The sequence below is a fragment of the Lemur catta genome, chromosome 6, assembly GCF_020740605.2.
Source record: "Lemur catta isolate mLemCat1 chromosome 6, mLemCat1.pri, whole genome shotgun sequence".
NCBI lineage: Eukaryota > Metazoa > Chordata > Mammalia > Primates > Lemuridae > Lemur > Lemur catta.
Window position 1 is genome coordinate 22,527,556 of NC_059133.1, and position 25,990 is coordinate 22,553,545.

General features: G+C 36.8%; 1 protein-coding gene across 1 annotated transcript in view; it reads right to left on the minus strand.

Annotated features, from left to right (window-relative positions):
• Positions 1-272: 272 nt before the first annotated feature.
• CFAP54 (cilia and flagella associated protein 54) overlaps positions 273-25,990 on the minus strand; it is a 281,353-nt gene continuing 255,635 nt past the window's right edge. The window contains exons 68-70 of the mRNA XM_045553185.1: positions 12,742-12,874; positions 1,637-1,735; positions 273-640 (exon numbers count right to left, since the gene is read on the minus strand). Of these exons, the coding sequence (XP_045409141.1) occupies positions 1,671-1,735; positions 12,742-12,874 (198 nt within the window). The 3' untranslated portion in view covers positions 273-640; positions 1,637-1,670. The remainder of the gene's footprint in view (positions 641-1,636; positions 1,736-12,741; positions 12,875-25,990) is intronic.

The window sequence follows — 25,990 nt, forward strand, 5'->3', positions numbered from 1 at the left end:
TTGGTTAGGCTTCATTCTAACATCTGTCTACGTTGTTGTATTATAAATTGTAAGTTCACCTTTCTGTTGCCTTCGATATACTATAAGCATCTTAAAGGCTGGGCCACAACCTACAGATCTTTGTTCTGTTTTCAGAGCTGGGAACTGTGTCAAGTATACGGCAATGCTTAAAAAATGTCTATTGAATAAATGAAGGATTAAATACACATGCATACTCATTTTTCTTGGAAGGTAGTTTCAATTTATTTGAAAACAAATTCTTTCCAAAACACAAGAGAGAGTGGGGAAGCCAAAGCAACGTGATAAGGAAATAGATCAGCTGGATAAGCTGAAAGGAAGCTGAAGAGATACATAGATCTGGAAATAACAGGGAGAAAAAGTAGTTAAACTGCCCAACTGAGAGCTAAAAAACCTCTGAAGCTGCAGGAGGCCAGTTGGGCAACAGCAAGAACTCAAAATGGTATCTGGATAATCAGACAGGGCAAGATCCAACTTCAAACTGGAGCTTCTGTGCAAGCAAGACATCGAATCATAACTATTTCTTTTCACCAAATTTCCAAAGGCTGATGATGGACATTGTTGAAAAATTCCTCAGTCTGATATCACACTCTTGATTTATTTCTCAATTTTATTCATATCCCTGGAGGAGGAAAAAAGAGTAATCAGAACACTTCCTCATTTCACCTGTTAAACAAAAACTGTGCTCCTGCACTAGGTCCCAAAAGACCAGACCCAACAATGTCACTCACACTGAATGTCACATAATCAAATAGAAACTAAGAAAGCAGATAGATCCCAAAACAGACTAGTTTTTCCTGAAAACAGGAGATTCCAGTCTACCCGAGTCAGTGTAAAAAAGAAGTCCCCTCTGTTTTAACCCTTAAAAAAGTAACCCGAGCTAACCTGATATTAACCAATCAGGTTTTTTTTCCTATTGTTGTGTTTCTTTGTTCCCGCATTACAAAACCTACTGTTCTGCTATTGCCCATTGGGAGCTCTCCTTCTACTTTGTACAATGGAGGCTGTCGCCAATTCATGAATTGCAAATAAAAGCCAATTAGATCTATAACTAAATTTGTTGTAATTTTGTCTTTCCACATACCATATGCACACTAGAAATGTAAGGAATGCTGACGCACTGCCCTGTGGCACCAGCATCAATGCCATGGGAGTGCCAGCATGCCCCTGCCTGCCACTGGAGCTGGACAGCTGAGAGGAAGCACAGTGCCTAGCAGGTTTTGATCATGTTTAGTTTAAAATGCTATTAAACCTCTAAATGAAGATGTCAAGAAGGCAGGTGGCTATAAGAATCTGGAAATAGGGGAGCAGTCTTGGTTGAAGATAAAAAATTGAAAGATTTTGGCATATAAATAGTTATTGAATGAGGTTGTCTTGAGTGAGAGAATGAAGAAGAGAAAAAGGAACATATGCCAGGAAAGAGAGATTTTTTTTTTTTTTTGCTTAGACCTCTAGTCAATCTTTTAAGTCAGGGGTCAGCAAACCATGGCCCGCAGGTTAAATCTGGTCCACCACCTGTTTATGTTCAGTTCTTGAGCTAAGAATGGTTTTACATTTTTATTGATAAATGGTTGGGGGAAAATTCAAAGAATAGCATTTCATGATACATGAAAATTACCTGAAATTCAAATTGATAAAATATTCCATTGGAATCACGACCATGATTTTTGTGCGTCCACTGTCTGTGGCTGCTTTTGCACTGTCATGGCAGAGTTGCCTAGTTGCAACAGAGACACAAAGATTAAAATGTTTACTATCTGGTCCTTTACGGGAAAAGTTTGCTGACTCATGGTGTTGTGTGAGAACGTGAGTCCTGGAACCGCAATGGCCATTGCTACTTCCACGAGGGAAACCATCCTGAAGATATAACATTGTAAGGAAGAGGGCTGCTGAGAAACTTGCTGAGAAATAGAGCAGAGCCCACATGTGTTTGTGAACCTCTGGACTGAATCAAGCCTGAAGCCCACCTTACCTCTGGACTTCTCAGTTATGACCCTGCCTCCCTGTCTCAAGCAATCTTATGTGCTTCTCTGAAGCGTGGAAGTTAGCCCACATCTATGGCTCATAGAGACCACTTGTTCCAACAGACTTAACAAAACATCCTATTTTTTTTTTTTTTTTTTTGAGTCAGAGTCTTGCCTGTTGCCCGGGCTAGAGTGCCATGGCATCAGCCTAGCTCACAGCAACCCCAAACTCTTGGGCTCAAGCAATCCTTCTGCCTCAGCCTTCTGAATAGCTGGGACTACAGGAATGCACCACCATGCCCAGCTAATTTTTCTATATATATTTTTAGCTGTCCATATCATTTCTTTCTATTTTTAGTAGAGGCTGGGTCTCGCTCTTGCTTAGGCTGGTCTCGAACTCCTGAGCTCAAACAATCTGCCTGCCTCGGCCTCCCAGAGTGCTAGGATTACAGGCGTGAACCACCATGCCCAGTCCAAAACATCTTCTTAATCAAGGCAACTCTCTAAGGAAATTATTGTACCAGATATTTATAAAATAAACATTTCTTATCACTAGATGTAAACACACCTAGGATTATGTTATCTTAATGAATTGATGCCTTTATCATTATAAAATGTTCTATTTTACTGCTGGCAGTACCTGTGGTTCAAAATCAACCTTGACATTAATATAGCCACACCAACTTTGCTATGTTCAGTGTTTCTATGGTATCCATTTCTCCATCTTTTTATTTTCAACTTGTTGGTGTTGTTCATTTAAAATGCATACAATCTCTGCTTTTGATTGGAAGTTTTAGTCCATCAATACTTAATATAATTAGTGATATGATTAAATATAAGTCTGGTGTAAGTCATCTACACTAATAAGCTGATTGTTTTCTTCTTTCACACTTTTAAGAAGGCAATCCATTATCATTTGGTCTCCAGTGTTTCAGATAAGAAGTAAACCTTAATCTTATTGTCCTTTTCCTTAGTACTTTGTAATGTGTCTTTTACTTCTGGATGATTAAAAAATTTTTTTTTCTATCTTTGATTTTTAGAAGTTTGACTATGATTTTCTTAGGTGTGGTTTTATTTTTATTTAATGTTGCTTGGAGTTCATTGAACTTCCTAAATCTGAGGATGGTTAATGCTTTAAATCAAATTTGAAAAAAATTATGCCATAATTTTTTCAAAAAAAAATTGCCCCATACTCTCCCTTCTTTCTGAGACTTTATTTCATGTTTGTTAGGACACCTGATATTGTCACATAGGTCATCATAGCTCTGCGACTTTTAAAAAATTTTCTTTCAATGTTCAGTTGCATAATTTCTACTGATCTGTCCACAAGTTTACAGATTTTTTTCCTTCTGTGGTGCCTAATTTACTGTTAAGTTCATTTGATGAATTTTGTATTTCAGATTTATTTTCAGTTCCAGGATTTCCATTTGATTCTTTTCGTATTTCCATATCCCTCCTGATATTCTCCATATCTTTTCCCATTCTATCAATCCTTTCCAATAGATTATTTTAAATGAATAAATAGTTATTTTGAAGTCTTCATCTGCTAATTCTAACATCTGGGACTTTGGGGATCTTCTTCCTTGGACTGTGGATCACATTTTCCTGATTCTTCACAGTGATTTTTAATTATGTACTGTACATTGTGGGCAATATGTTGTGAGAGATACTTTATCTTCCTTTGAAGAGCAATGAATTTTGTTCTAGCATGTAGTTAAGTTACTGACAAATCATTTTCATCTAATGGAGGTTTGATAGGGTGGGCTTATTTTTGTTTTGCCCTTAGACCCAATCTCTAGTCCTTGGTCCTGGAATTCTTACTCATAAGGTATTGCCCTCCTAGGGTTTTAATGAAAAGCACAAAGAACTTAGTAAGTCCTTTATTTACTTGACTGGATTTGAATTCCAAAATGTGTCTCTCCAGCACCAAGCATCTGCTGACATCTCTGCTCAGTTCTTTTAGCCTTCCAGCTATTGCTTTCCACTGGATTCTCTGGAGTCTCACCATGCATGTGTGCAGTTTGGGAGACAGCCAACAATTTGAGGAGAATTTGTACACAGAGTTTGGGGCTTCCCATGCTGCCTCCCTCCTTTCTGGAATATCCCTCCTTAAATTCTAGCTACTCTGACAGACCCACACTCTGACCTCTGAATCCTCAGTCCTGATTCAGTCTCTCTCCGATTGAACTCCATCCCTATGTACTTTGCAAGATAAGAGTGCCCTCAGAGAAAAAGCTATTTATGTGTGGATCTCACCCAGTTTGTTTCCATATTTGAAGGATCATGTTTCCTCCAGTTTCTGCTTATTTTTAATCATGCCCGAGGGACTTCCAACAATTGTTTTAATTCTGATTTTATAATTGTTTGCAGTGTTCTTTTGGTCTAGAGTTCAAAATTGCTATTGACAAATGGTAGTTCAATAAAAGCTACTGTTATCACCAGAAGTGAACTCCTATCATTACTATTAAAAAACAAAACAAAACAAAACAACCTCTGCTTCTTCTAGGCAGAAATGAACTTCCCTGGAAGGTGTATATAATAGTATAAGAATGTAATAATGGTAAGAGCTAACTTAGTTATTGAGCATCCAGGACGTGCCAGACATTGTTCTAGGTGCTTTACCTATCCCAAATTTATAGATGAGAAAATGGAAGTTCAGAGACTTGCCCAAGTTCATGTAGGTGGTAAATAGGAAAGCCAGGACCCCAACCCAGACTGTCTGATGTCGTAGCTGGCTCTCTTAACCACTATGCTATGCTGCTATTCAAGCACAGGCTGGTTGTTCCTTGATGGAGACAGTTTAGAAGGGATTTAAGCTTGTAGTAGAGAACCAAATTGATTAGCTTTTATGGTTCCTTGAAACTTACGAATCTATTATCTTACAAAATTATCATCCCAAATCAACTAAAAATATTAATACTTATGTCAGAGAAATTATTTGCCCTCAATCAGAAATCCAGAAAATGTACACATAAAATAGTATTTCCATTTGCACTCAGCCCCTGCAGAATCATTTCTCTTTTCTCTACTTTAGAATTTGATTTCTAGCACCCAAAGCAGAACCGTATATTTGTGGTTGCCTGGATTGCTGAAGCACTAGTTATATATTGTGCTCATTCTGAATGCAGTGTCAAGATTCATAAACCAGCTTACTCCAGGCAGCTCAAAGCAGCAGCCTTTGAAGTCTTGAAAAATAACCATTTTGGTGTGTTTTTCCACACCACCTCAAATATATTTGAAAAATATTTTTAACTAGTGAAGTTGTTCTAAGAATAAAATCCACAATGAAGTGTTTTTCCTCATACAAAAATTAAACCATTTTTAAGATCAAGAAAAATATCCCTTTCCTTGATATCCCTGCCTTGCTACATGCTCCCTAAATTGTTTTAAACTAACTAGTCAGAAATAAATATTGTTTTGCAAAAATAAAATAAATGACAAATCCTTGAACGAAAAGCCTACAGTCCTTGAAGTGACCTGTACAATGTGTTGTATTTCACTGTAGGCTGCTATTGAAGTAAGTTTATCTACAATATGTTATCATGAGAACTCACAGGGAAAACTATTTTCTGAAATTAATTCCAGGATCAGGAATACTGGTACACCTCCTGAGTATGAGGTCTGTTTTTCCTTACAACACTATTGATCTTGCAAAGCACTGTATTTACTTGTTAAAAGTGCTGCAGGAAAGAAAGCATACAACCAAGTCTCTGGCTGACCCCTAGTGAATGGGAAGGATGTGACGGCATCTTAAAAAAAAAATGGACTCAACTCTTAGCTCCATCTTACTTTTCTATCTTTGTTTTCTTTGCCTAATTTTTATTGTCTGGTTTTAATTAATTTTACCTTGTATTGAATGCATACTTATAAGCTACCTTAAATTTCTTTTTGAGCAAGTTTGACTATAAATAAATTGTCTAGATTTGACTACCACAATTTTAAAAGTAAGAACCATTGAACCATGAATAACAGTTGAGAGGCAAATGAGAATCTGAAAAAAAAAAAATCACAAAATACACAAAGAGAGTTTATATCCTTGATATTGAAGGATCTTGGAAATACCAAGAAAAAAAAAGATGAATATATGTTAAAAAAAAATGAGCAAAGATCCTGAAGAGGCATGAAAATAGAAAAAAAATGTAATGGGCCAATAAACAATGTGAATAATGCTCATCCATTGATGGACACAGGTGTGATTCTACATGTTGACTATTGTGAATAATGCTGTAGTGAACACAGGAGGTGCAGGTATCTCTGACATACTGGTTACATTTCCTTTGGATATATATCCAGTAGTGGGATTGCTGGATCAGATGTGTGCTTTTTGAAGGAAGGGACTGCCGAAGTGTCATTCCTTGTGTGCACAGTCCTTGGCCTATAGTGGCACTTGATTTTTTTTAGGTAAAAAGAGTGAGAAAGGATATTTTTGCCAGGAAGCAGAGGCAGACTAATGAATAAAATCTATCAAATGGACAAATGTATGCTTGAATGAATGAGCTAAGTTTGTCAGGGAAATATTAATGTATCTATGAAAAAGAGATTAAATGACCAGCCTCCAAAGGACAAAATGAAGATTTAATTTTTTTTCCTTCTATGGATCATTACCATACACTTTATAACCAAAAGAACTCTGGACAATTCCTTTCGATCTAATTACATCCTGATAATTCTAACAGCATTTCATCCAAACCACCAGGTCTAAACACTCCCAACTTGAACATTTTTCTAGCCAATAAGCTCTGAAAAGGCCCGTCTATCTACACCTAGGGAATAGAAACAGTTGCCTCAAATCTCCATACTTTTCAGCCTGAACTTTTTTGTTTCCCCTGGCTATTAGAGAAGATAATTAGATAGGCTGTGGAAAGTATATTTAAATATGAACATTGGTTATTTTACAGTGGTCTATCTCTAGGTAACTTACTTTTTACTTTGAACCTTTCAGTATTTTGCAAATTTTCTACATTAGTTCTGAATTGCTTTTGTACTGAGAAATGAAATCAGTCCAAGAAATTCTTGTGAATCTTGTGGGGGAGAATTAAATTAGGAAAGTCGTGAAACTACTTAGAAATCTTTGAACTTCTTAGACATCTACTGAGTTTTCGTATCATGGACAACATAAAGGGAGGGTTCAGGGTGATTTGTGCTTGGGCAGAATCTGGTTATAGACCTGTTCCTTTCTAAACTGTTAAATGCAAAATGTATAAATGTTATCTTAAATATCAAACATGAGCAAAAGCAATTCATTTGCAATTAATTTTGAACTGCCTCCAAAGTTCCAGTGGAAAACATGCTTGTTGTAATAAAAATTCCTATGCCTCTCTGAACCCAGCTTTTTAACTAATGAATTTAATTATGAAGAAAACTGCTGTCACCAAAGCGTTCTTCTTAATCATGCCTGTGTTTATGACAAATAGTTTCTGTTGCCATGGAAATTTTAGAGTCAAAGTTGCAATTTATATGGCTCTACTGAAGTGGAAAGCAAAAATAGGAAATGAATCTTTGGTAAAGAGAAACTTCTTTCTTAATATATTTTTTAAAACATTGAAATTATGGATGGTAGATGGATTTTACAAGTGAACCTCCTTTTGCATGATAGGCAGTCATGTAAAAAGTTCTGCATATATCTAATTTTGGAAAATCAAATGGTTTAAAATATAATGAGGGAACTTACAATTGATAGGAATTGCACAGGGAATCTACCTCAATTTAATTAAACATATATTAAGGCTCTACTGTCTTATATTAAAAATTAATATTTTCATAGATTGAGTTTTCTAAAATTGGGCATATGTATATAGTTTTACATTAGTTTCAAAATGATTTTTAGTTGTCATTAAACCCAAAATAATGGAACCAGATGTGAACTACTCAGTTACAGTTATATAATGAGCAGAATCCCAGCTCACATTTAATGGCTATTTCTTGATAGGCAAGCCAAAAACCATGCAAAGCCTGGCAGCCAAGAAGATGAGAAAGATGAATGATGTGTTTGTTTTTAATTTATGAAAAATATTATGTGTGCAAAAAAAGTAGAGACTGATATAAAAAGCATTCAGCTTAACAAAAAAAATTTTACAAATACAAACAAAACTTCTTTGGCATTCTTCTTAGAGCTGATTCTCCCTCCTTCATCTAAGAGAGGCCGAAAACTTGAATTTGGTGTCAATCATTAACTTGTGTTAAAAATTTTTTTTAGTATATATGTACACAACCATAAATACTATCTCATTTCACCCATTTTTAAACTTTATATAAATAGTATCTTCCTATATATATCCTTCTGCAACACTTTTTTTTCTTTTGCTTGGCTTGCTTTTGATGTGAATCCAGATTGATATGTCTCTATTATTAACTCATTTATGAATGTTGTTTAGAATTCTATTATGTATTCATTTATAACTTCTGTATAATATCCTCTTATATGAGCACACCATTATTTATTTATCCATACTCCACCTGAGGGCTATTTAGTAGGTTTTCTTTTTTTTTGCTATCATAGTCAATGCATCAGTGAACATTTCTGCACAAGCCTTCTTGGACACACGGGTGGGAGTTCCTTTTGTGGGATATACCACAAGCATTTCAAATTTCAAATGAGAGAAAATGGCAAAGAGTAGTTAAGCAGTGGACTTCTGGGTCCACTGTTTTCTCCCCTAACCCACAGTTAGGGGCTTATTCGATCCTATGCCCACATAGATGATATTAAATAAATAAATAATAATATCTAATTGTTTTATGGATTGAAGAAGTCCTTGGTTACATTATGTATAGTTCACTTAACATTCCAGGCTGTAAATTCCAAGATACATTAGGAGAAACAATGTGCTCAGTCTCAAACTGAATGAAACCCAAAGGAAGGTGGGGCAAGCTCACACGCTGATGACACCCTTGACCTAAGGTTGTAATATGGCCGCCAAATATAACAGCATAAAACCACATGCCAAAGGGCACTGCTAACAGAGCCAAGTAAGAAGGGCACCTGGAAGTGCCCTAGGAGTCCTGGGAGGCAGACACCCTTGTGCACAGTCTTTTGAACTGGGATGGAGGGATTAGCATAATGTCTGGAAGGGGAAGGAAGGGCAATATAGACCAGAAGAAAAAGCCAAGTTTCTAGTACTCTCCAGAAATATATCATTTTTTTTCCCTGCAATTCACTGAAGGAGAACAAGTCAGCTGGGCTGGAGAATGTGTAAAGTGCCAGCGAGGCCACTGCATTTAAGCCTCTGAACACCTGGCAGGTGGTCAATTTTTAAAGCAATCTTTTGGAGATTGGCATGAAGAAAGATACGGAAAGTGCTGGGGTTTCATTACCTATCACTTAGCTGCTGGCACCGGAGCCTCTTCTCTCCCTTCTCGGGATTCCTCCCCCTTTTTGTCTGTTTCCCTTCTTCTCCCTATTTCAGTCTGCCTCCTGTCATTCCCTGTTATAATTACCACAAATAGAAAACATCACAGGTGTCTGCTATAAACCATTTGCAGATACTGTATATTGCATTTTTTTTTAAAAAAAAAAAGCAGCTGCAAATTGTGTAATTTGGCCTTTTTAAAAAGAAAACCCTGAAAGACATTTCTGGAAATAAACACATCTTTCATCCTGGTAGATTCTGAATTTTCTTTTTGTTTGTACTTAAGCCCAGTTCATCGTCATTTCCTCACTGCCTTGCACAGAAAGTTACAGCTTTAACCAGTGAGGGTTGCTCCTATTTTAGAAGAGATGAGGAATTTCTGGAATGATAGCTTAAAATGGGGAAGCTGTGACTGTGTGGTCTGGTGCAGTTTTAGACAGTATTTCTCTCAGGCAAAACAACACCCAAGAATAACAGCATCTGTAAGTAACTGAAACTGGGGAAAAAGTTAAAAATGTTCTGAAATGTTATATTATCTGCTATAGCTGGAAGAGACCTGCCTTCGCCACGGGAAACCAATATATTGGCACAGACAACACTGGGGACCCAGCCCCCATTGCTTTCTTGGGGCATCTATTCATCTGCAAGTTATTTTTGAAAATCTGCTCCTGCGGCAGATGATAGGTGGTCTGGTTTTACCTTAGGGCTCAGCTATGTCCTCTCCCTTGACTTCTCAATTTCCCAGAGCCATGGAGTACGTGGGTGCAAGAGCAGGGGAAGCCAGCTTAGCAATGAAGAGCTTGGATTCTCCAGTTAGGATTTAAATCCTGGCTCTACCTCTGACTGTGATCATTGGGCAAGTTATTTAACCGCCTTCTGCTTCTGTTTCCTCATCTGTAACATGGGGTCATTAATATCATGTGCATTGTGGTCATAATTCTTGGGAAGACAGAGGGAAATGATGCCTGTGAGGCACTTCCTAATCCAGTGCCTGGCAGGGTAAATGCTCCAGAAAGGATGGGCTATAATGGTAGTGGTAAGGGTGGTGGAGTCCTTTGCTTCCCCCTTTTCAGAACTCCATAGTGCCATCTTGCCTGGGTTATATCTCTACATCCATGCGTTCATGCAACAGACATTATAGACCTCTACTGTGTGCCAGGCATTGTACTAGGGTTCTAAAGAAACAGCACATGCATTTATATTCACTAATATTTAAAATAAAGAAAAATGAAAAGCATTCAACTAGTAAAAGCTTAAGAGCGACAAAGAATAGAAGATGGGCATACACATTCATGGGAAATTAACATTAGGTTGAACCACATCTGTATTAAATAGGTAATCTGTTGTGCCTTTCTTGCCCTTGATGGCCAAACTCTGCACAATAAGTTAAACTTCCAATATTGAAAAACTCAAATCCTTCAAAGTGTTCTCTAACTCAGCAGAGAAATTTTTAAACCACAGCCCCAGGCCAAAGGACTTGGAAGCCTTCGCCACATAAAAGCCATCACCGTCCTAATGGCTTTTCTGTTTGAACCAAACTTTATTTCATATGAGGGTATAATCATCAGGCAAGGCATTTTTTCCTCTGAATTGCCCAGGAAATATTTTGTTTGCTCTTTCTCTTTCATTACAACATGGCTTCCTTTTGGTCTTCTTGCCTTTTGTTTCTTTCCCTTCCATTATATTTTGCATTCTTATCTTCCCTAGAGGTCATGCCATCATTCATTCTACTCACTGCTTTCACTCACCCAATATTTATTAAATGTCTACTAGTGCCAACAACTTGTCACTCTTCTCCTCAGTCACCTGTAACTGTACCCTATCATCTATTGATTTAAGCCCAAAGTCTTCATTCTAGTTCATTCTTAGAGCTTATTTTCTATAGTAACCATGCATACTCCATATAAATAGTAGGCAAGTCCTTTGCACATATACCCTACGTATTTTCATTTTTATGCCTCTGTTCTCCTATAGTGTCCCCACTTCCAGCAATTTTTTTTAGCAAATTTTCAAACACTAAAATCATTTTTATCCATAAATGCTTTGTTAAAGACTTGTTTCCTCTCTGTAGTATTCTAGGATAATTCTATAACAGCTTAGTTTTTCTCAGACTTTGGAACTTCATCAATGTCTACACTTAAAAAATTAGGAACCAACACAAGGCTGCTATTTTATTTTTCTTTTATTATCAAGTGAGACTATTTTCATTTTCTTTCCTTTTTTTTAAGTTATCTCAAGGATCAAGTGAGACTATTTTAAAATGCCAGTTACCAGCTACTATTACCATTTCTTCATAAAAGAAGTGCCTTTTTAATACCAGTACGAAGTAGGAAATTCATAATCTCAGAATAAAGGGCAATATATTAAACCAATTTAGCTTTAGAAAAACACATTTATGTTATTGATTACTATTTATTTTTTTAGCATGAATATCTATCCATTCATGGACCAACATCTGGGAAGCATTCATGTGTGGCATTGTTAGATGCTAGACAAAATGAGTCAGAGACTCATGGTCCTCTTCCAGTTTGGCTGGGAAATGAAACTCTTAGATCTCTATTACTATATCAGCCAGTGTGCTAAGCACCTTATTACTCCATCTCACTTATTTAACACACACAGCAATCCTGTGAGATAAATATTAATATTTCCATTCTACTGATGAGGAAATGAAAGCTTAAAATTTAATTCCCTAAAGTAGCAAAGCTAGCAAGTGATGAAGTTACTATCCAAACCCAGGTCTTATAATTCCAAAGCTGGTGCTCTAAAATTCTATGCAACACTGTCCCTAGGAAATATAAAATATAGAAGGTCTAATTTGCCACAGATTTCTTCCCAAACCATGTGGAAAAACTTCCAAAGCTGAACTTGCCATATGTTAAGGTTTAATCCAGGGTTTCTCAACACTGGCACTATTGACATCTTGAGCTGGACTGTCCCTTGTTGTGGGGGGCTGTCCTGTACATTGTAAGATATTTAGCAACACCCTTGGCCTCTACCCACTAGATGCCACTAGTACTCTCCACCAGTTATAACAACTAAAAATGTCTCCAGACATCGTCAGATGTCACCTAAGGGTGAAATTGCTCCCAGTTGAGAATCAGTGGTTTAATCCAATCTTGCTGTATGGACCTGTCTAAAGACAACTTAAACATAAACTACTGCAATCATGCAAATAGTTGCATGGTGTGCAAACTCCTTTTCTACAAATAGTTCTGTCAGATAGTGTTAATAAGCAACAGCATTGTCATTTAATTCAAATACAGTTGAAAGCATTCCTCGAAATTATAGTTTTTAAAGAAATTCAGCTTGTGTAAGAAAACAATTTCATTTTGGTCATTATAAGAGGATGGTTCCAGAAACTTATTTCAAACCCAGAGAAACAATAACAATCCAATCCTTTATAAGGTTACCGTGTAAAGGAAGTTCAGGAATAATCGACACCATCCAGTTGAAAAGGCTCCCTCCTGACACAATACAACCATTAGCAAGATCAAAAAGTCTCTCAAGATTGAATATAGATGGAAGTGAGATATCAAATGGGACCTGAGAAAAAGCATAAAAGTGTTCATGAAATGCACCGTTTCAAACTGTTGACTAAGTACAGTTCTCAAAATACTCAAATACCAATTTCATATGAAAGATAGTTAACTTTTGTGCTTTAGTAAGACACAAAGTTCCATATCTCTACACTGCTGAAATGTCACATACATCATTGTCTATCCTCTCAAGATTCACAGATTAGCCTACAAAATAGCAAATACTCCTAAAAATATGGACTATTTGTATTTATATAATCATTGCACATGGTTCTAAATGTAGGACTTTTGGCCCTGCTCTAACGAAATGCTTTCCTTTATAACAGATTGACCAGTTGAAAAAACATCCCCTTCCCTCATTTTGAGCACAGAGCCTTGCCACAGTGGCCAGGGAGGCAATGGCAAATTATGTTTGGAAATCACTCCATCTGAAAGAGGCACCAGGTTACCACCACCGAGAGCTAGTGCAGCCAGACTCATTCTGAGCAGACTGAAAAATGGAAAATAAAGATTGCTTTTGTGGTCATAGCATTGGTTATTTGATTGGAGGAGGGCAGGGGTGGAGAGAAAAAAAATGAAGGAAAGAAAATAAATTTTACTGGGGACCCACTTCATGCTGATCAAGATAAATGCTTTTGAAGATGAATGAGCAAATGCCATATAGAATGACCACAGTGAATTAGAGCCCTGTGGGTCTGAATCCTGGTAAGAAATTAGAGAACAAGTTTTTATTAATTTCTTGTCTGTTTGTTAAATGAACCATTCATTTCTTTTTATTCTCAAGAAAGCATAATGAACCTAAATGTGAATATCACATTTAGAGTCTGGTTTTTGTTAACTTTTTCTTCACTTTACTGGATTAAAAAAATGGCAAAGCATTCCAGTACCTTCTGTAACTTCAAACAATAAAGAGGTGAATAACTAAAAAATTAATAATATTTCCCTTCCTTGATCAATCCTGATGCAATCAATGTTTCCAGATTGGGAAGTATCCTTCCATAATGGCTTTTTTAAAAAAATGGAATAATTAGGTTTCCATTATTTGCTTTTTAAATTAACAATATATTAATATAAGAGAAATCCCTCCTTAATTAATTCAGGGAGGCAGAATAACTACATGGAGTTTAAGAGTGCGCATTCTGCAGTAAGACAAGACAGTCTGGTTTAAATTCAGTCCTCACCACATACCAGCTATGTGAGGCCAGGTAAAATATTAGATCTGTTTGAACTTTAATTTCTTCATCCATAAAATAGAAACAATAATAGTTTCTATATCTTCTTGTTGTTATAAGGATGAAATGAGTTTATATACATATATATAAAAATATATAAAAAAACACTTAGAATGGTGCCTAGCACACAATGATCACTCCATAAAGGCTACATATTATCATTATTGAACACATCCTATTTAATGGCCACATAACAATTCATGGGTTGGCTGTATCCTGACTCATTAAATTATTCTCCACAGAGGTTGTTTCTCGTATTTTGTACTTGCTTGCCTATTTATATATACCCTTAGGTACAACTGCTTTTAATTTCTATACTACTGATTCCCTAAAGTTGTTTTATTTAGTCAAAAGGTGTTTACCTTTGACATTTTAACATTTATTGCCAGAATTACTTTCCAAATAGGTTGTGGAAATTATATTTCAACCAGCAATATATGAAGGCTTCCCTACACCCAAGGTAACATATTATGGAAGGTTACAAATCGTTGTTATTGCTGTTTTGCTTTTTAATTACTATTTTTTCATTCAGAAAACAAAGGGAAACATTTTGGAAAGCTAAGATTAACTGGTTTATTGATATGTTGAAAATATATGCATTTACCATGATTATTTTGGTTGTATTGCATTGTTATTTAACTACACTAAATATTCCACCGATTTTATGGTAATGAATTAACTCATACCCAATTTAATAACCTTTAGCAGATGATTTTCAAAGTAGTATACAAAGAAATAATAATTAGCATTAAAATATTTGTATTTTCTTTCATGCTACATCTCTTCTTCCCATGTTAAAGATAGGAATGGCTTTTTAAAAAAGACCAGAGAGGCCAAGTTAGTTTTTACTTAACAATAGAGTTATCTTCATGACATAATTTATATACTAGATACAAATAGAGCATTTTGGCCTCTGACCCTTGTCATTGAACCTCCAGAAACAAGTGGCCATTTGTCAAAGGAAGAAGATTAATTGCTTAGTTTATTTATAGAGGCCACAAGTGAAAGCTTCAGATCAGAAAGATGAAATAACAGCAGTTGTCACCCAGGAATTATTAATTCTTGTTGGTCCTCAGGAGAACACAAATTACCCTAAAATGTCATGAACCTAACCTTGTATTATTACTCCTTCCTTTCTAGACACGGTGGGCATTTTAAGCCCTTTGATAGGCAAGTCAAGTACTTCAAATTCCAGCTATTTCTATCATGTTGAAACACAGGATTCTATATTTTCCTATTGCTGAACACATTTTTTAATGTAAACTTCTGATTGAATTATATAGACAGGAAAAAGTGGATAAATCACAAATATGCAACTTGAATATATATATATTTTTTTCAAAATAAGCATACTCATGTAACCATCACCCAGATCAAGAAATAGAACATAATCAGTACTTGAGGAGTCTCCCCAGTGCTCCCTCCTAGTCACCGATCAGGTGTATATACATATATATGTGTATACACACACACACATATACACATATATATGTGTTTTTATTTTTACTGTATATAAATAGAATCATACAATATACAACATATACTCTTTTGTGTCTGGCTTTTCTGTTCAACATTATGTTTTTGACGTTCATCCATGTTGTTGAGTGTAGCAATGGTTTGTTCATTCTTATTGATGCATAGTTTTCATTGTACAAATACATCACAATTTATTCATTTTTCCAGTTGATAATCATTTGAGTTATTTCAAATTTTGGTACTATGAATAAGCATATTTTTGGTACACATAGGTACACATTTCTATTAGGGATATACATAAAAGTAGAATTTTCTGGACCATGGGGTATGTATATATTCATCTTCAAGATGATTTTACCAAACAGTTTTCTAATTTACACTCCCTACTAGCAATGTTTATGGGCTCCAATTATTCCATATGTTCACAAGCTTTGATGATTTCAATTTAAAATTTTGGTCATTCTGGTGTGTTTTACATGTGTCAGATATTACTTTATGTTTTTAATGTCATGTTCTTCACAATTAATAACATTGGATTTATGTATAGGTCTCTTTGTTGAAGTATAAGTTTCTTGTCCAATTTATACTGAGTTGTCTTTTTCTCATTGACATATATAATAATTCTTAATATGTTGCAAAAAGCAGTCTTTGTTGGGGTATTTATAAATATTTTCTCCCATGCTGTGACTTGCCATTTTTAATGGTATCTTATAGTCCAATTTATCAGTCTTTCCTTTGTGACTGGTACTCTTTTAAATGGATCCTATTTATGAAACCTTTGCCACTACCAAGATCATGAAGATATTCTCTTACAATTTCCTCTAGAAGCATTATTGTTTTATCTTCTACATTTGTTTCTACAATCAATTTGGAATTGATTTTGTATATTCTATAAGGCAAGGATGGAAGTGCATTATTTTTAGATTCCCAATTGACCCAGCTCCCTTATTGAAAAGACTATTTCTTCCTCATTGTACTGAACAGTCACTTCTGTCATAAATCATGGGACTGCAGATGTATGGATCTCTTCCTGGACTCTCTATTCTATTTATATATTTGTAGAATAGAGTCTCTCTCTCTCTCAATTCTCTATCTCTATTTACCTATACTTACTTCAATTTCACGCTGTGCTACGGTAGCTCTTTAATAAGATTTAATAGCTAGAAGTTTAAATCCATCAGCATTGTTCCTTTTCTGGATGGTCTTAGCTATTCTAAGTCCTTTGTACATCCATGTACATTTTCTGATACTTATAAATAATAGCTTTTTAAAATTTTTTATTTCTAATTGTTGCCTCTGCTATATAGAAATAAAATTTATATTTGCGTTGATAGTATATAGTAACTTTGCTAAATTCACTTATTCGTCCTAGGAGTTTTTCTGAAGACTTATTTTGAATTTTCTATGTCTATGAATAATAAGAGTTTTATTTTTTCCTTTCCCATATTTATACATTTTTTGGGATTCTTCCTTTATTTTGCTTGCCAAGATCTTTCATAGGGTATACTTAACATATGATTAGTTGGCTTTTCAATTCAGGGGAAAGGGGAAGTTTTAATTAATGAATGGCAGTGTGAAATTATCTGCTACCAAAATTGTGTCCCTATTTTTACTTATATCCTTTGCTATTTTTATTAAATTTATTCCTAGGCATTTTATAATTTTTCCACTATTGTGAATGGAGTTTTAAAAATTTCCACTTTACATTATTATTCCTAGAAGAAAGACATTCTTGATTTTTATATCCAGCCACTTTGCCACATTCTCCTAGTTCCAATTATTTCTAAAAACTTGAGTTTTGGTTTTACAATTATATCATTTACAAATAAATATAATTTTGTCTATTTCTTAATATTTATGTTTACTAGTTTGTTCTCTTGCCTTAATACAATAGCTAAAACTTTCAAAATAATGTTGATTCACAGAAAAGATACTGAGCACTATTAGTCCTAAAACCTCTGCTTACATTATGAATATGATTATAATTAGGAAGCTGCCTAAACATGGTCAGAGTAATTTATGAGACAAACGTCTTATTAAATATTAAAATTAAAAAAGCCACTACATCAAAATCATGGAGGCCAGGTTTTAAAATGTTAAGGTAGGTGAAAATGCTAAATTTATCTCACAGCCAAAGCACATCAATGTCATAAATAGCTTTAGGAAGTCAGAGTTAATATCTTATCCCCAGAGAGTTCAAGATTTAAAAAAATAAAACTTATGAGATTTCAAATAAAATGATAGCATTAAAAAGGAAAGTATTTCTTTAGCGATATTTCTTGACCTGTATTTGTATAATCTTGATTTACCTGGACAGGTAAAGTGAAGTTACATGATTTTTTTACAAAGTAAACACACTCATGAGACATAGATACTTTAACAGACTTGCCCAGGGTTCCTTAGCTAGTTAGTGTCAGGGTCAGGATCCGTGCCCAGACAAGGTGGCTGTTCAGAACATGTCCTTAACCACCTGCTACACTGCCTGTCCTCACCACCAACTATGCTCTGAACTTCCTCCCACCATGCGTGTCAACCACTGGCAAGTCCAAGGCTTGGACTTGCAATACCCCTGCTCCCTGCAGCCTGCCCCACTCCCACCTGACTCACACTCCTGCTCCTCCCATGAGCTCAGTGGCTCTCTGCATACCTATGCTTTTCCAGCTCCAGCTTTTGGAAATTTTATGGATGGTTCTAGGATTCCATAGGGAATGAGAAGTTTTTTATGTTTCTTTTTGCTTTTGTTTTTGTAAGTAGCTTTGAGTACAAATTGTCTAGGATAAAGTACTAAGGAATCCTGGTTCCTTCTCCTAAGTCAGGAAGGGCTTTGTGGAGAGAAAGAAAGAAAACAGCTTGGCAGGCAGCAGACTGTGACTATGTTTTAAGGAGCAATATTAAAGAAATTGTGATGATCTTGCCTGCCTACAGAGGATAAAAGCCTGAAACAGTAAGAAAAGAGGAAAGGAAGTTCATCAAGTGAACACATAATGAAGGACATAATCTGGCCTGGATTTGAACTTGTTTGGGAAAGTTTTGAAAGCCATTAGAGAGTTACAAGTTGTCAAGTTTTGCCAAAGTTATATTTTATATGAATTTCTGCGTGAAAACTAGATTCTATCATAATGAAGATTTTTATTTCTTGTGTTCTTTTCTTCAACAATTTTCCTCCATCAAAGGAAAATCATATCGTCTTTGAAGTATCTCTGATTTTTCTCAATCCAATGAGTTTTTACTGAGCACCTACTCTGGGACCTCTTCTCCCCTCTCTTGGCACAGTGTCAGAGCCTTCTCATCAATTCTAAGTGTTCAATGACCAAAGAAAAAGAACGAGGATGTTAAATTTTCCCTAATCAATTAGATTTGCCTATTCTTGTCATTGGTAAGTGGGATACTGAACAATTGCAAGCTTTGTGATATGGATGGATTTAACTTTGCCTCCTTCCAAAAATCTTCAAGGCACAGAGAGCAAGAGCCATGAAAAATAAAATTTAATAGCTTGAAACAAAGCAAATAGTCTTTTCATCCAGCATTCTCACATATAAGCTTCTCTACCATGTTTTCTATCTCTTCTTAATAATATCACCTTTCTCTGAAGTTAATGATTTATTGAATCTTTTTCTAGACTGGGGAAAAACATGCATTCCAAAGTAGAAAGGATAATATGATATCAGTGCTAGCTTACTTAAGAATCGATATCACGAATGACTGGCGGCCCATCTAATAAATGTTCCAGATGAGAAAGAACTAGACATATTTGGTTTTACTGTATTTTATATGATTAAGAAAATCCCAATGCCAGCAATAATAGAGATTATTTTCCTCAAACTAACAGAAACAGCACCCAACTCTTCGGAAGGTGAGAAGGACTTTTATACAGCTCCACCAAACCACTGAAAATTTCACACTTTTCAGAGAACAAGATTATCTTTTCATCACTCTAATTTTTGTGTTAATAAAACTTTAAATATGATAGGAAAGGGGTTTTTTACATAATATGAGATAAAATGGTCATACTGATGAGATGGTAGAAATCTTTTAATATTAAATTTTAAAGAAATAACATTATTATAAAAGGCATTTTGCAGAGAACAAGAAAATTGGAAATTAAGAACAAGATGTAGTAGAGAAAGCATGTGTGCAGGGAATTGGTTCAAATGTTACATTGTCTAAGAATAGAAAAACAGATTCTTCTTAAATCATCATCACCATCACCACCCTTGCCATCATCACTTTACAATGACTGAGCCCCAGCTGTGTATGGCGTGTCCTTGAGCTGTTGTGTTCACCTTTTAATAAAGGATCATTCTTGCTCAGGCACAGAAAACCAAAAACACCTGAACAATGTGAGTGGCTCTGTCTCCCTTCTTATATCTAAGTGGATGTTTTAAACCATGGCCTCTTTATTGGAATACAGGAAGAGAGCCTCCATGGAAGAAATATTTTGTAGGAGACTACAGCCTTTGGAATATACGTTTCAAACTCAATTTTATATTATGTTTATTGTTTAGAATTGTGGTATAATCAAAAATAAATACTTAGTCTTTGTCCTGGGTTCCTGGCACAGAGCTCCTAGAACAGTTGGAATTTACTGTATTATGCTAAGGAATGGAGGAATGATTAAATTCAGTCACCCCTCACCAACAGCTAATGATTTAATCAATCATGCCTATGTAAAGAAATCTCCATGGAAACTCTTAAGGACAGGTTTGGGGGAGCTTCCAGAGTGGTGAACACATGGGGGTGCTGGGAGGGTGGTGAAACAAAAGCATGGAAGCTCCACACCCCTTCCCCCATGCCTTGCCCTATGCACCTCTTCTATGTGGCGTCCCCATGTTGTATCCTTTATAATAAAGTGGTCATCATAAAGCACTTTCCCAAGTTCTGGGAGTTGTTCTATTGAATTATTCAATCTGAGAGGGTTGTGGCAATTCTCGATTTTGTAGTTGGCCAGGCAGAAGTGTGGGTAGTCTGGACACCCCACTTACAACTGGCATCTGAAGTGAGGGCAGTCTTGTGGGAGTGTGGGGCCTATGCTAACTCTGGGTACTTAGTGTTAGAATTTTTTTTTTTATTTCAAAATATTACTGGAGTACTAATGTTTTTGGTTACATGGATTGCTTTTGTAATGCTTGAGTCATGGCTATAAGTGTGCCCATCACCCAGCTAGTGTTCATTGTACCCATTAGGTAGGTTTTGGCCCTTCCCTTCCTCCCCCTTCCTCCTGCTTGATTCCACTGAGTTTTACTTCTCTCTATGCACATATGTGTTGTTTGGTTAGTTCCAATGTGGTGTTTGTTTTTGCATTCTTGAGATACGTCACTTAGGATAATGGTCTCCAGTTCCATCCAAATTGTTGCAAAAGGCATTAATTCATCCTTTTAATGGCTGAGTAGTATTCCATGGCATACATATACCACATTTTGTTAATCCACTCATGAATTGACGGGCACATGGGTTGATTCCACATCTTTGCAATTATGAATTGTGCTATAATAAACGTCTGAGTGCAGGTGTCTGTTTGATAAAATGACTTCTATTCTTTTGGGTAAAGAACCAGTAGTGAGATCGTTGGATCAAATGGTAGGTCTACTTTTAGTTCTCTGAGAAATCTCCATTCTATTTTCCATAGAAGTTGTACTCATTTGCAGTCCCACCAACAGTGTACAAGCATTCCTTTCTCTCTCCATCCATCCCAGCATCTATTGTTTTTGGACTTTTTAATAAAAGCCATTCTAATAGGGATAAGGTGATATCTTATTGTGGTTCTAATTTGCATTTCTCTGATGATTAGTGACATTGAGCATTTTTTCATATGTTTATTGGCCATTTGTCTATCTTCATTTGAAAAGCTTCTGTTCATGACTTTTGCCCACTTTTTAATGGCGTTTTTTCCTTGCTGATTTGTTTAACTTCTTTGTAGATTCTGGTTATTAGCCCTTTATTGGATGTATAGCTTGTGAATATTTTTTACCACTCTGTAGGTTGTCTATTTCCTCTGTTGATTATTTTCTTAGCTGTGCAGAAGACTTTTAATTTAATCAAGTCCCATTTATTTATTTTTGTTGTTGCTGTGATTGCCATTGGGGTCTTAGTTATAAATTCTTTGCATAGGCTGAAACTAGAAGAGGTTTTCCTACATTGTCTTCTAGAATTCTTACGGTTTCATGCCTTGCACGTAAGTCCTTGCATGTAAGTCTTTTATCCATCTTGAATTAAATTTTGTGAGTGCTAAGAGATATGAATTCTGTTTCATTCTTCTGTATGTAGCTATCCAATTTTATTAGCACCATTTACTGAATAGGATTCTTTTCCCCAGTGTATATTGTTGTCTGCTTTGTCAAAGAGCAGTTGGCTGTATGTGGATGATTTTATATCTGGGTTCTCTGTTCTGTTCCATTGGGCTATGTTTCTATTTTTGCGCCAATGCCATACTGTATTGTTTGCAATTCTTGTAGTATAGTTTGTAGTATAGTTTGAACTCTGGTAATGTGAGGCCACCAGCTTTGTTCTTTTTGCTTAGAATTGCTTTGGCTATTCAGGCTCTGTTCCAGTTCCAAACAAAGCATAAAATTATTTTTTCTAGATCTGTGAAATACAATATTGGTATTTTGATAGGCATTGCATTGAATCTGTAAATCACTTTTGGTAGTATAGACATTTTAACAATGTTGACTCTACCGATCCATGAGCATGTGGGCCTGTCCCTGGGTCCTTGAAGATCAATCCCTGTCTGTGCCATGGAGAAGTATGTTGGTCCTGAGTTACCTATGGCATGCTCGAGCAGGTCTGATATTCCTCTGCTTCCGGGTGTGCCCTGCTCCGATGGAGCAGCCAGGCAAGAAGCACCAAGGAGGGCCAGTGAACAGGGAGCTCACAGTCCAAGCACCCCTTAGTTTTCTGAAGATCTTTAAGAGGAAAGGTTTGAGCCCCACTCTCTGTGGAAGCCCCAGTGTGGTAGACACACCAACAGAGGGGAAGTAGCTGCTTCTGACAGCCCTGGCTCAATTTTCTCTCTTGGCAGTTGTGGGTGGGGGAGGAGAAGGGGAAGAAAAGAGTCTGAATGAAGGAAAGCTAGCACTCTGGTCATCTCTGTTCCTCTTTCTGGAAGGCAGCCTGCCTGGAATGTCCAGGTTCTGGGCTCACACAGATCCCCCAGGACCCACTGGCCTCTGTGGATCCCTCAGTCTGGGTTGGAGTTGGGAAACCTTTGTGTGAAAATGAGCAAGACAAAAACCAAGGAGCTAAAGCACCCCGGGGAAGACAAAGCTGCACAGTCGGTGGAGAAACAATATGGCGCCTGTCATCTCGGCTCAGGTCCGAGGTGATGGGAAGCAACCCCAAGGGTTCTGGCAGCCTGGTGCTTTGTCTTCAAGAAGCTCCCAATCTCTGGCAGCAGCCACTTTTGGGTTTACAAGGGTAGAAATGCTCTCTAGTAGCTCAGGATCCTGCTGACTGCCAGAGACGTGTGGGAGGGAGAAACAAATCACCCCCCCACCCTTTTCACCAGGCTTGAAGCCTCTCATGGATTGATCTCTGCTGATATCTTGCTCCTTCTTGTTCTGCTCTGTAACTTCTTCCCATGGACTCTCTGATAGGTTCTGGCACTTTTCACTTGGAATTACACCCAATCTGTGGTGGGGTTTTTGTTTTTGTTCTTTTTCACTTAAAACTTTTCCTTCTTTCTGAGATTATCTGGCAGTTGATGTCTCTGGTCAGCCATCATGTCTCTTCTCTCCTTAGTGTCAGAATTGAATTGAATCGTTGAACACCCAGTTGGTGTCAGAGAATCATAGAGCTGCTTGGTGTCAGGAAAACCCATACAACTGCCATACCTGGTATTATGCAAACCGGGGCAGTGCTTGTCTAGCGAATGTCTTTGGGGCCATTGGTGCCTTTCGCACCTTGGCACCCATTCATACCCCACCCCAGGCCCAACCAAGGCACTACTTGATTAAAAGTGATAGAGTCGACAGTGTTACCTCTATTATGGATACATGCTCTTTAAAGGGGAATATTTAAGAAAGCAATCCTTTAAGACCAAAAGAGACCCTTAAGAAAACAGTTAAAGTTTAAGCCATCCATACCCAAGCTTATTCCAATTGCTGAAGACTCCAAGGCCCAGAGAAAAGAGCCTTTGAAATCTGACATCCTATTGTACAGAAAGAACAGCTTCTCTATTTCCCCAGGAAAGCATTTTTCAACATAGAAAGAACTAATAAAGGGTTCCAAACAGGAAAAATTCCCTGTAAAATGTCAAAAGCTCTAATTAGAACAGGAAGCATACATTATATAACCAACAACCCCACAGTAAAGTGTATAGGGTATAGAGGCTTAATGCAAATTCCGGACCAGTGGTTCAGGGCCTATAATAAGGGGTTGAAAGGAAAATTTAAGGTAAAAGTTTCCTTGGGCAAAAAATTTAACAGAAATGTTTATATTCAATGTGTTACAAAACTGAATGTCTATTTCTTATTCTCTGTGGAGATGTGAGAATATAAGTTCTGATGTAGTACTTATATGTGATTAATTACATCATTACTTTTATTCTCAGAGGATGGTTTTAAAGCTTTGCTAAGACCTCATTTTTATACCCTGGGAAAATGGTTTCTGTGAGAAAGAAAGCCTGCATTTATTGACTGGATATATGGTAGAATCTTTATTTTATAGAGTTTTATTTCATTTGTAAATGAACTGTTATAATGGAGGTCAAAAGAAAATGTGATTGAACTAAGGGTCACATTGTATAATGTATTTTTAATCATGAGTGGGTGACGTGTGTTTGAAGTTTTCCTCTTCTACATTGTAAAATAAACTTTAAGCCAGGGAGTATGTTTCCTAGTTCCTTTACACTCTTCTAATTTCAATAAATAAGGATTAATTGAACATTCTTATGTGTTCGTCACTGGTCAGAGATCTTCATTTTTCATTTTTTAAGTCATTGTTGCAGGGTAGGTTCCTGGGAAGCAGACTGTCACATAGAACTTAGTTTTCAGGAAGTTTATTAGTATTAGGGAATACCCTTGGGATCAACATCCCTGGGGAAAGAGAAGGAAGCAGGAATAGGAAGAGGGAGAAGTTGGGCTGCAATACAGTCACAACAAAGGGTTCAGCCAAGCCCATGGGGAGCTGTGAGGATGGAGTGGTCCTTCAGAGTTATCCTGAAATTGGGGTGAACTAGAGGGGTTGGGTCTTTGTGGCCCCATATCAACCAGTAATGGGATGCAGGCCTTCCCCCAGGAAGAGTATATATCCTCTAGCCAAAAGCAATTCCTGGAGAATGTTGAGAGCTGAGGGATGTCAGCTAGCACATTTCCAGAGCTGGGAAGATGAGTTTTTCAGTCCTGAGGGAGAGCTGGGTAGCTCAATTCAGGAGCCATGGCAGACATGAATATTTAATTCAGTGGTTAATTATAGTTCCGTTAAATAAATGGCAATATGGCAAAATGCATAATAGTATATAACCAATACAAGCTAAGGGAGATTTAAAGTAATAACTAAGAATTCCTATACTGAATTTCCAGAGGTTTCTTTTCTGGGTCATGGTCAAACAAGCCTAATACATTTCCAGCAATGCTTCCAGTACTTGCTTGATTTGACTACCTGTAGGAATATTCCCTGCTCTAGAGTGTGAGGAGAACTAGAGATTAAAGAAGAGTAGGAGAGTAGGAATTAGATTCAAAAATAATACCTTCCTACAAACTTAAATATGAAGAAATTCAATAATTTCACCTGAATCCTAGCTTTACTTGAGAAATTCTGTATGGGAGTTCTAGGACTTGCCATAAAATTTCCAAAAGCTGAAGCTGGAAAAGTGTGGGTGTGTGGAGAGCCGCTGAGCCCATGGGATGAGGAAGAGACTGAGTCATGTGGGAGTGGGGAGGCTACACAGAGCAGGGCGTTTCATGGAGAGCCTCCAACTTGCCAATTGTGACAGACATGGCAGGAAGGAGTTCAGAGCGCAGTTGGGTGCTGGGGGAGAGGCAGTGCCGCACAGTGGCTGGAGATGTGTTCTGAGCAGCCAGTGTGCCAGAGCAGAGACCCTGGCTCTGACACTAACCAGTTGAGGGACCTTGGGAAAGTCTCTTAAAGTCTCCAGGTCTCAATTTCTCACATGTACAAAATTATAACATGTAGTATTATAACAGTATCTACCTTAACTAGAAACAGGAATCTAAAGTCACATGCTTAACTTCAGAACATACTTGTGTATTAGTTTCCTATTCCTGCTGCAGCAAATTTACCACACACTTAGTGGCTTATAACAACATACATTTATTATCTTCTACTAGCCCAGGAGGTCAGAAATCTGAAATCAGTTTCACTAGGCTAGCATCAAGGTATCAGCAGGGCTGGTTCCTTCTGGGCACTCTAAAGGGAGAATCTATTTCCTAGCCTTTTTTAGCTTTTAGAGGTTGCCT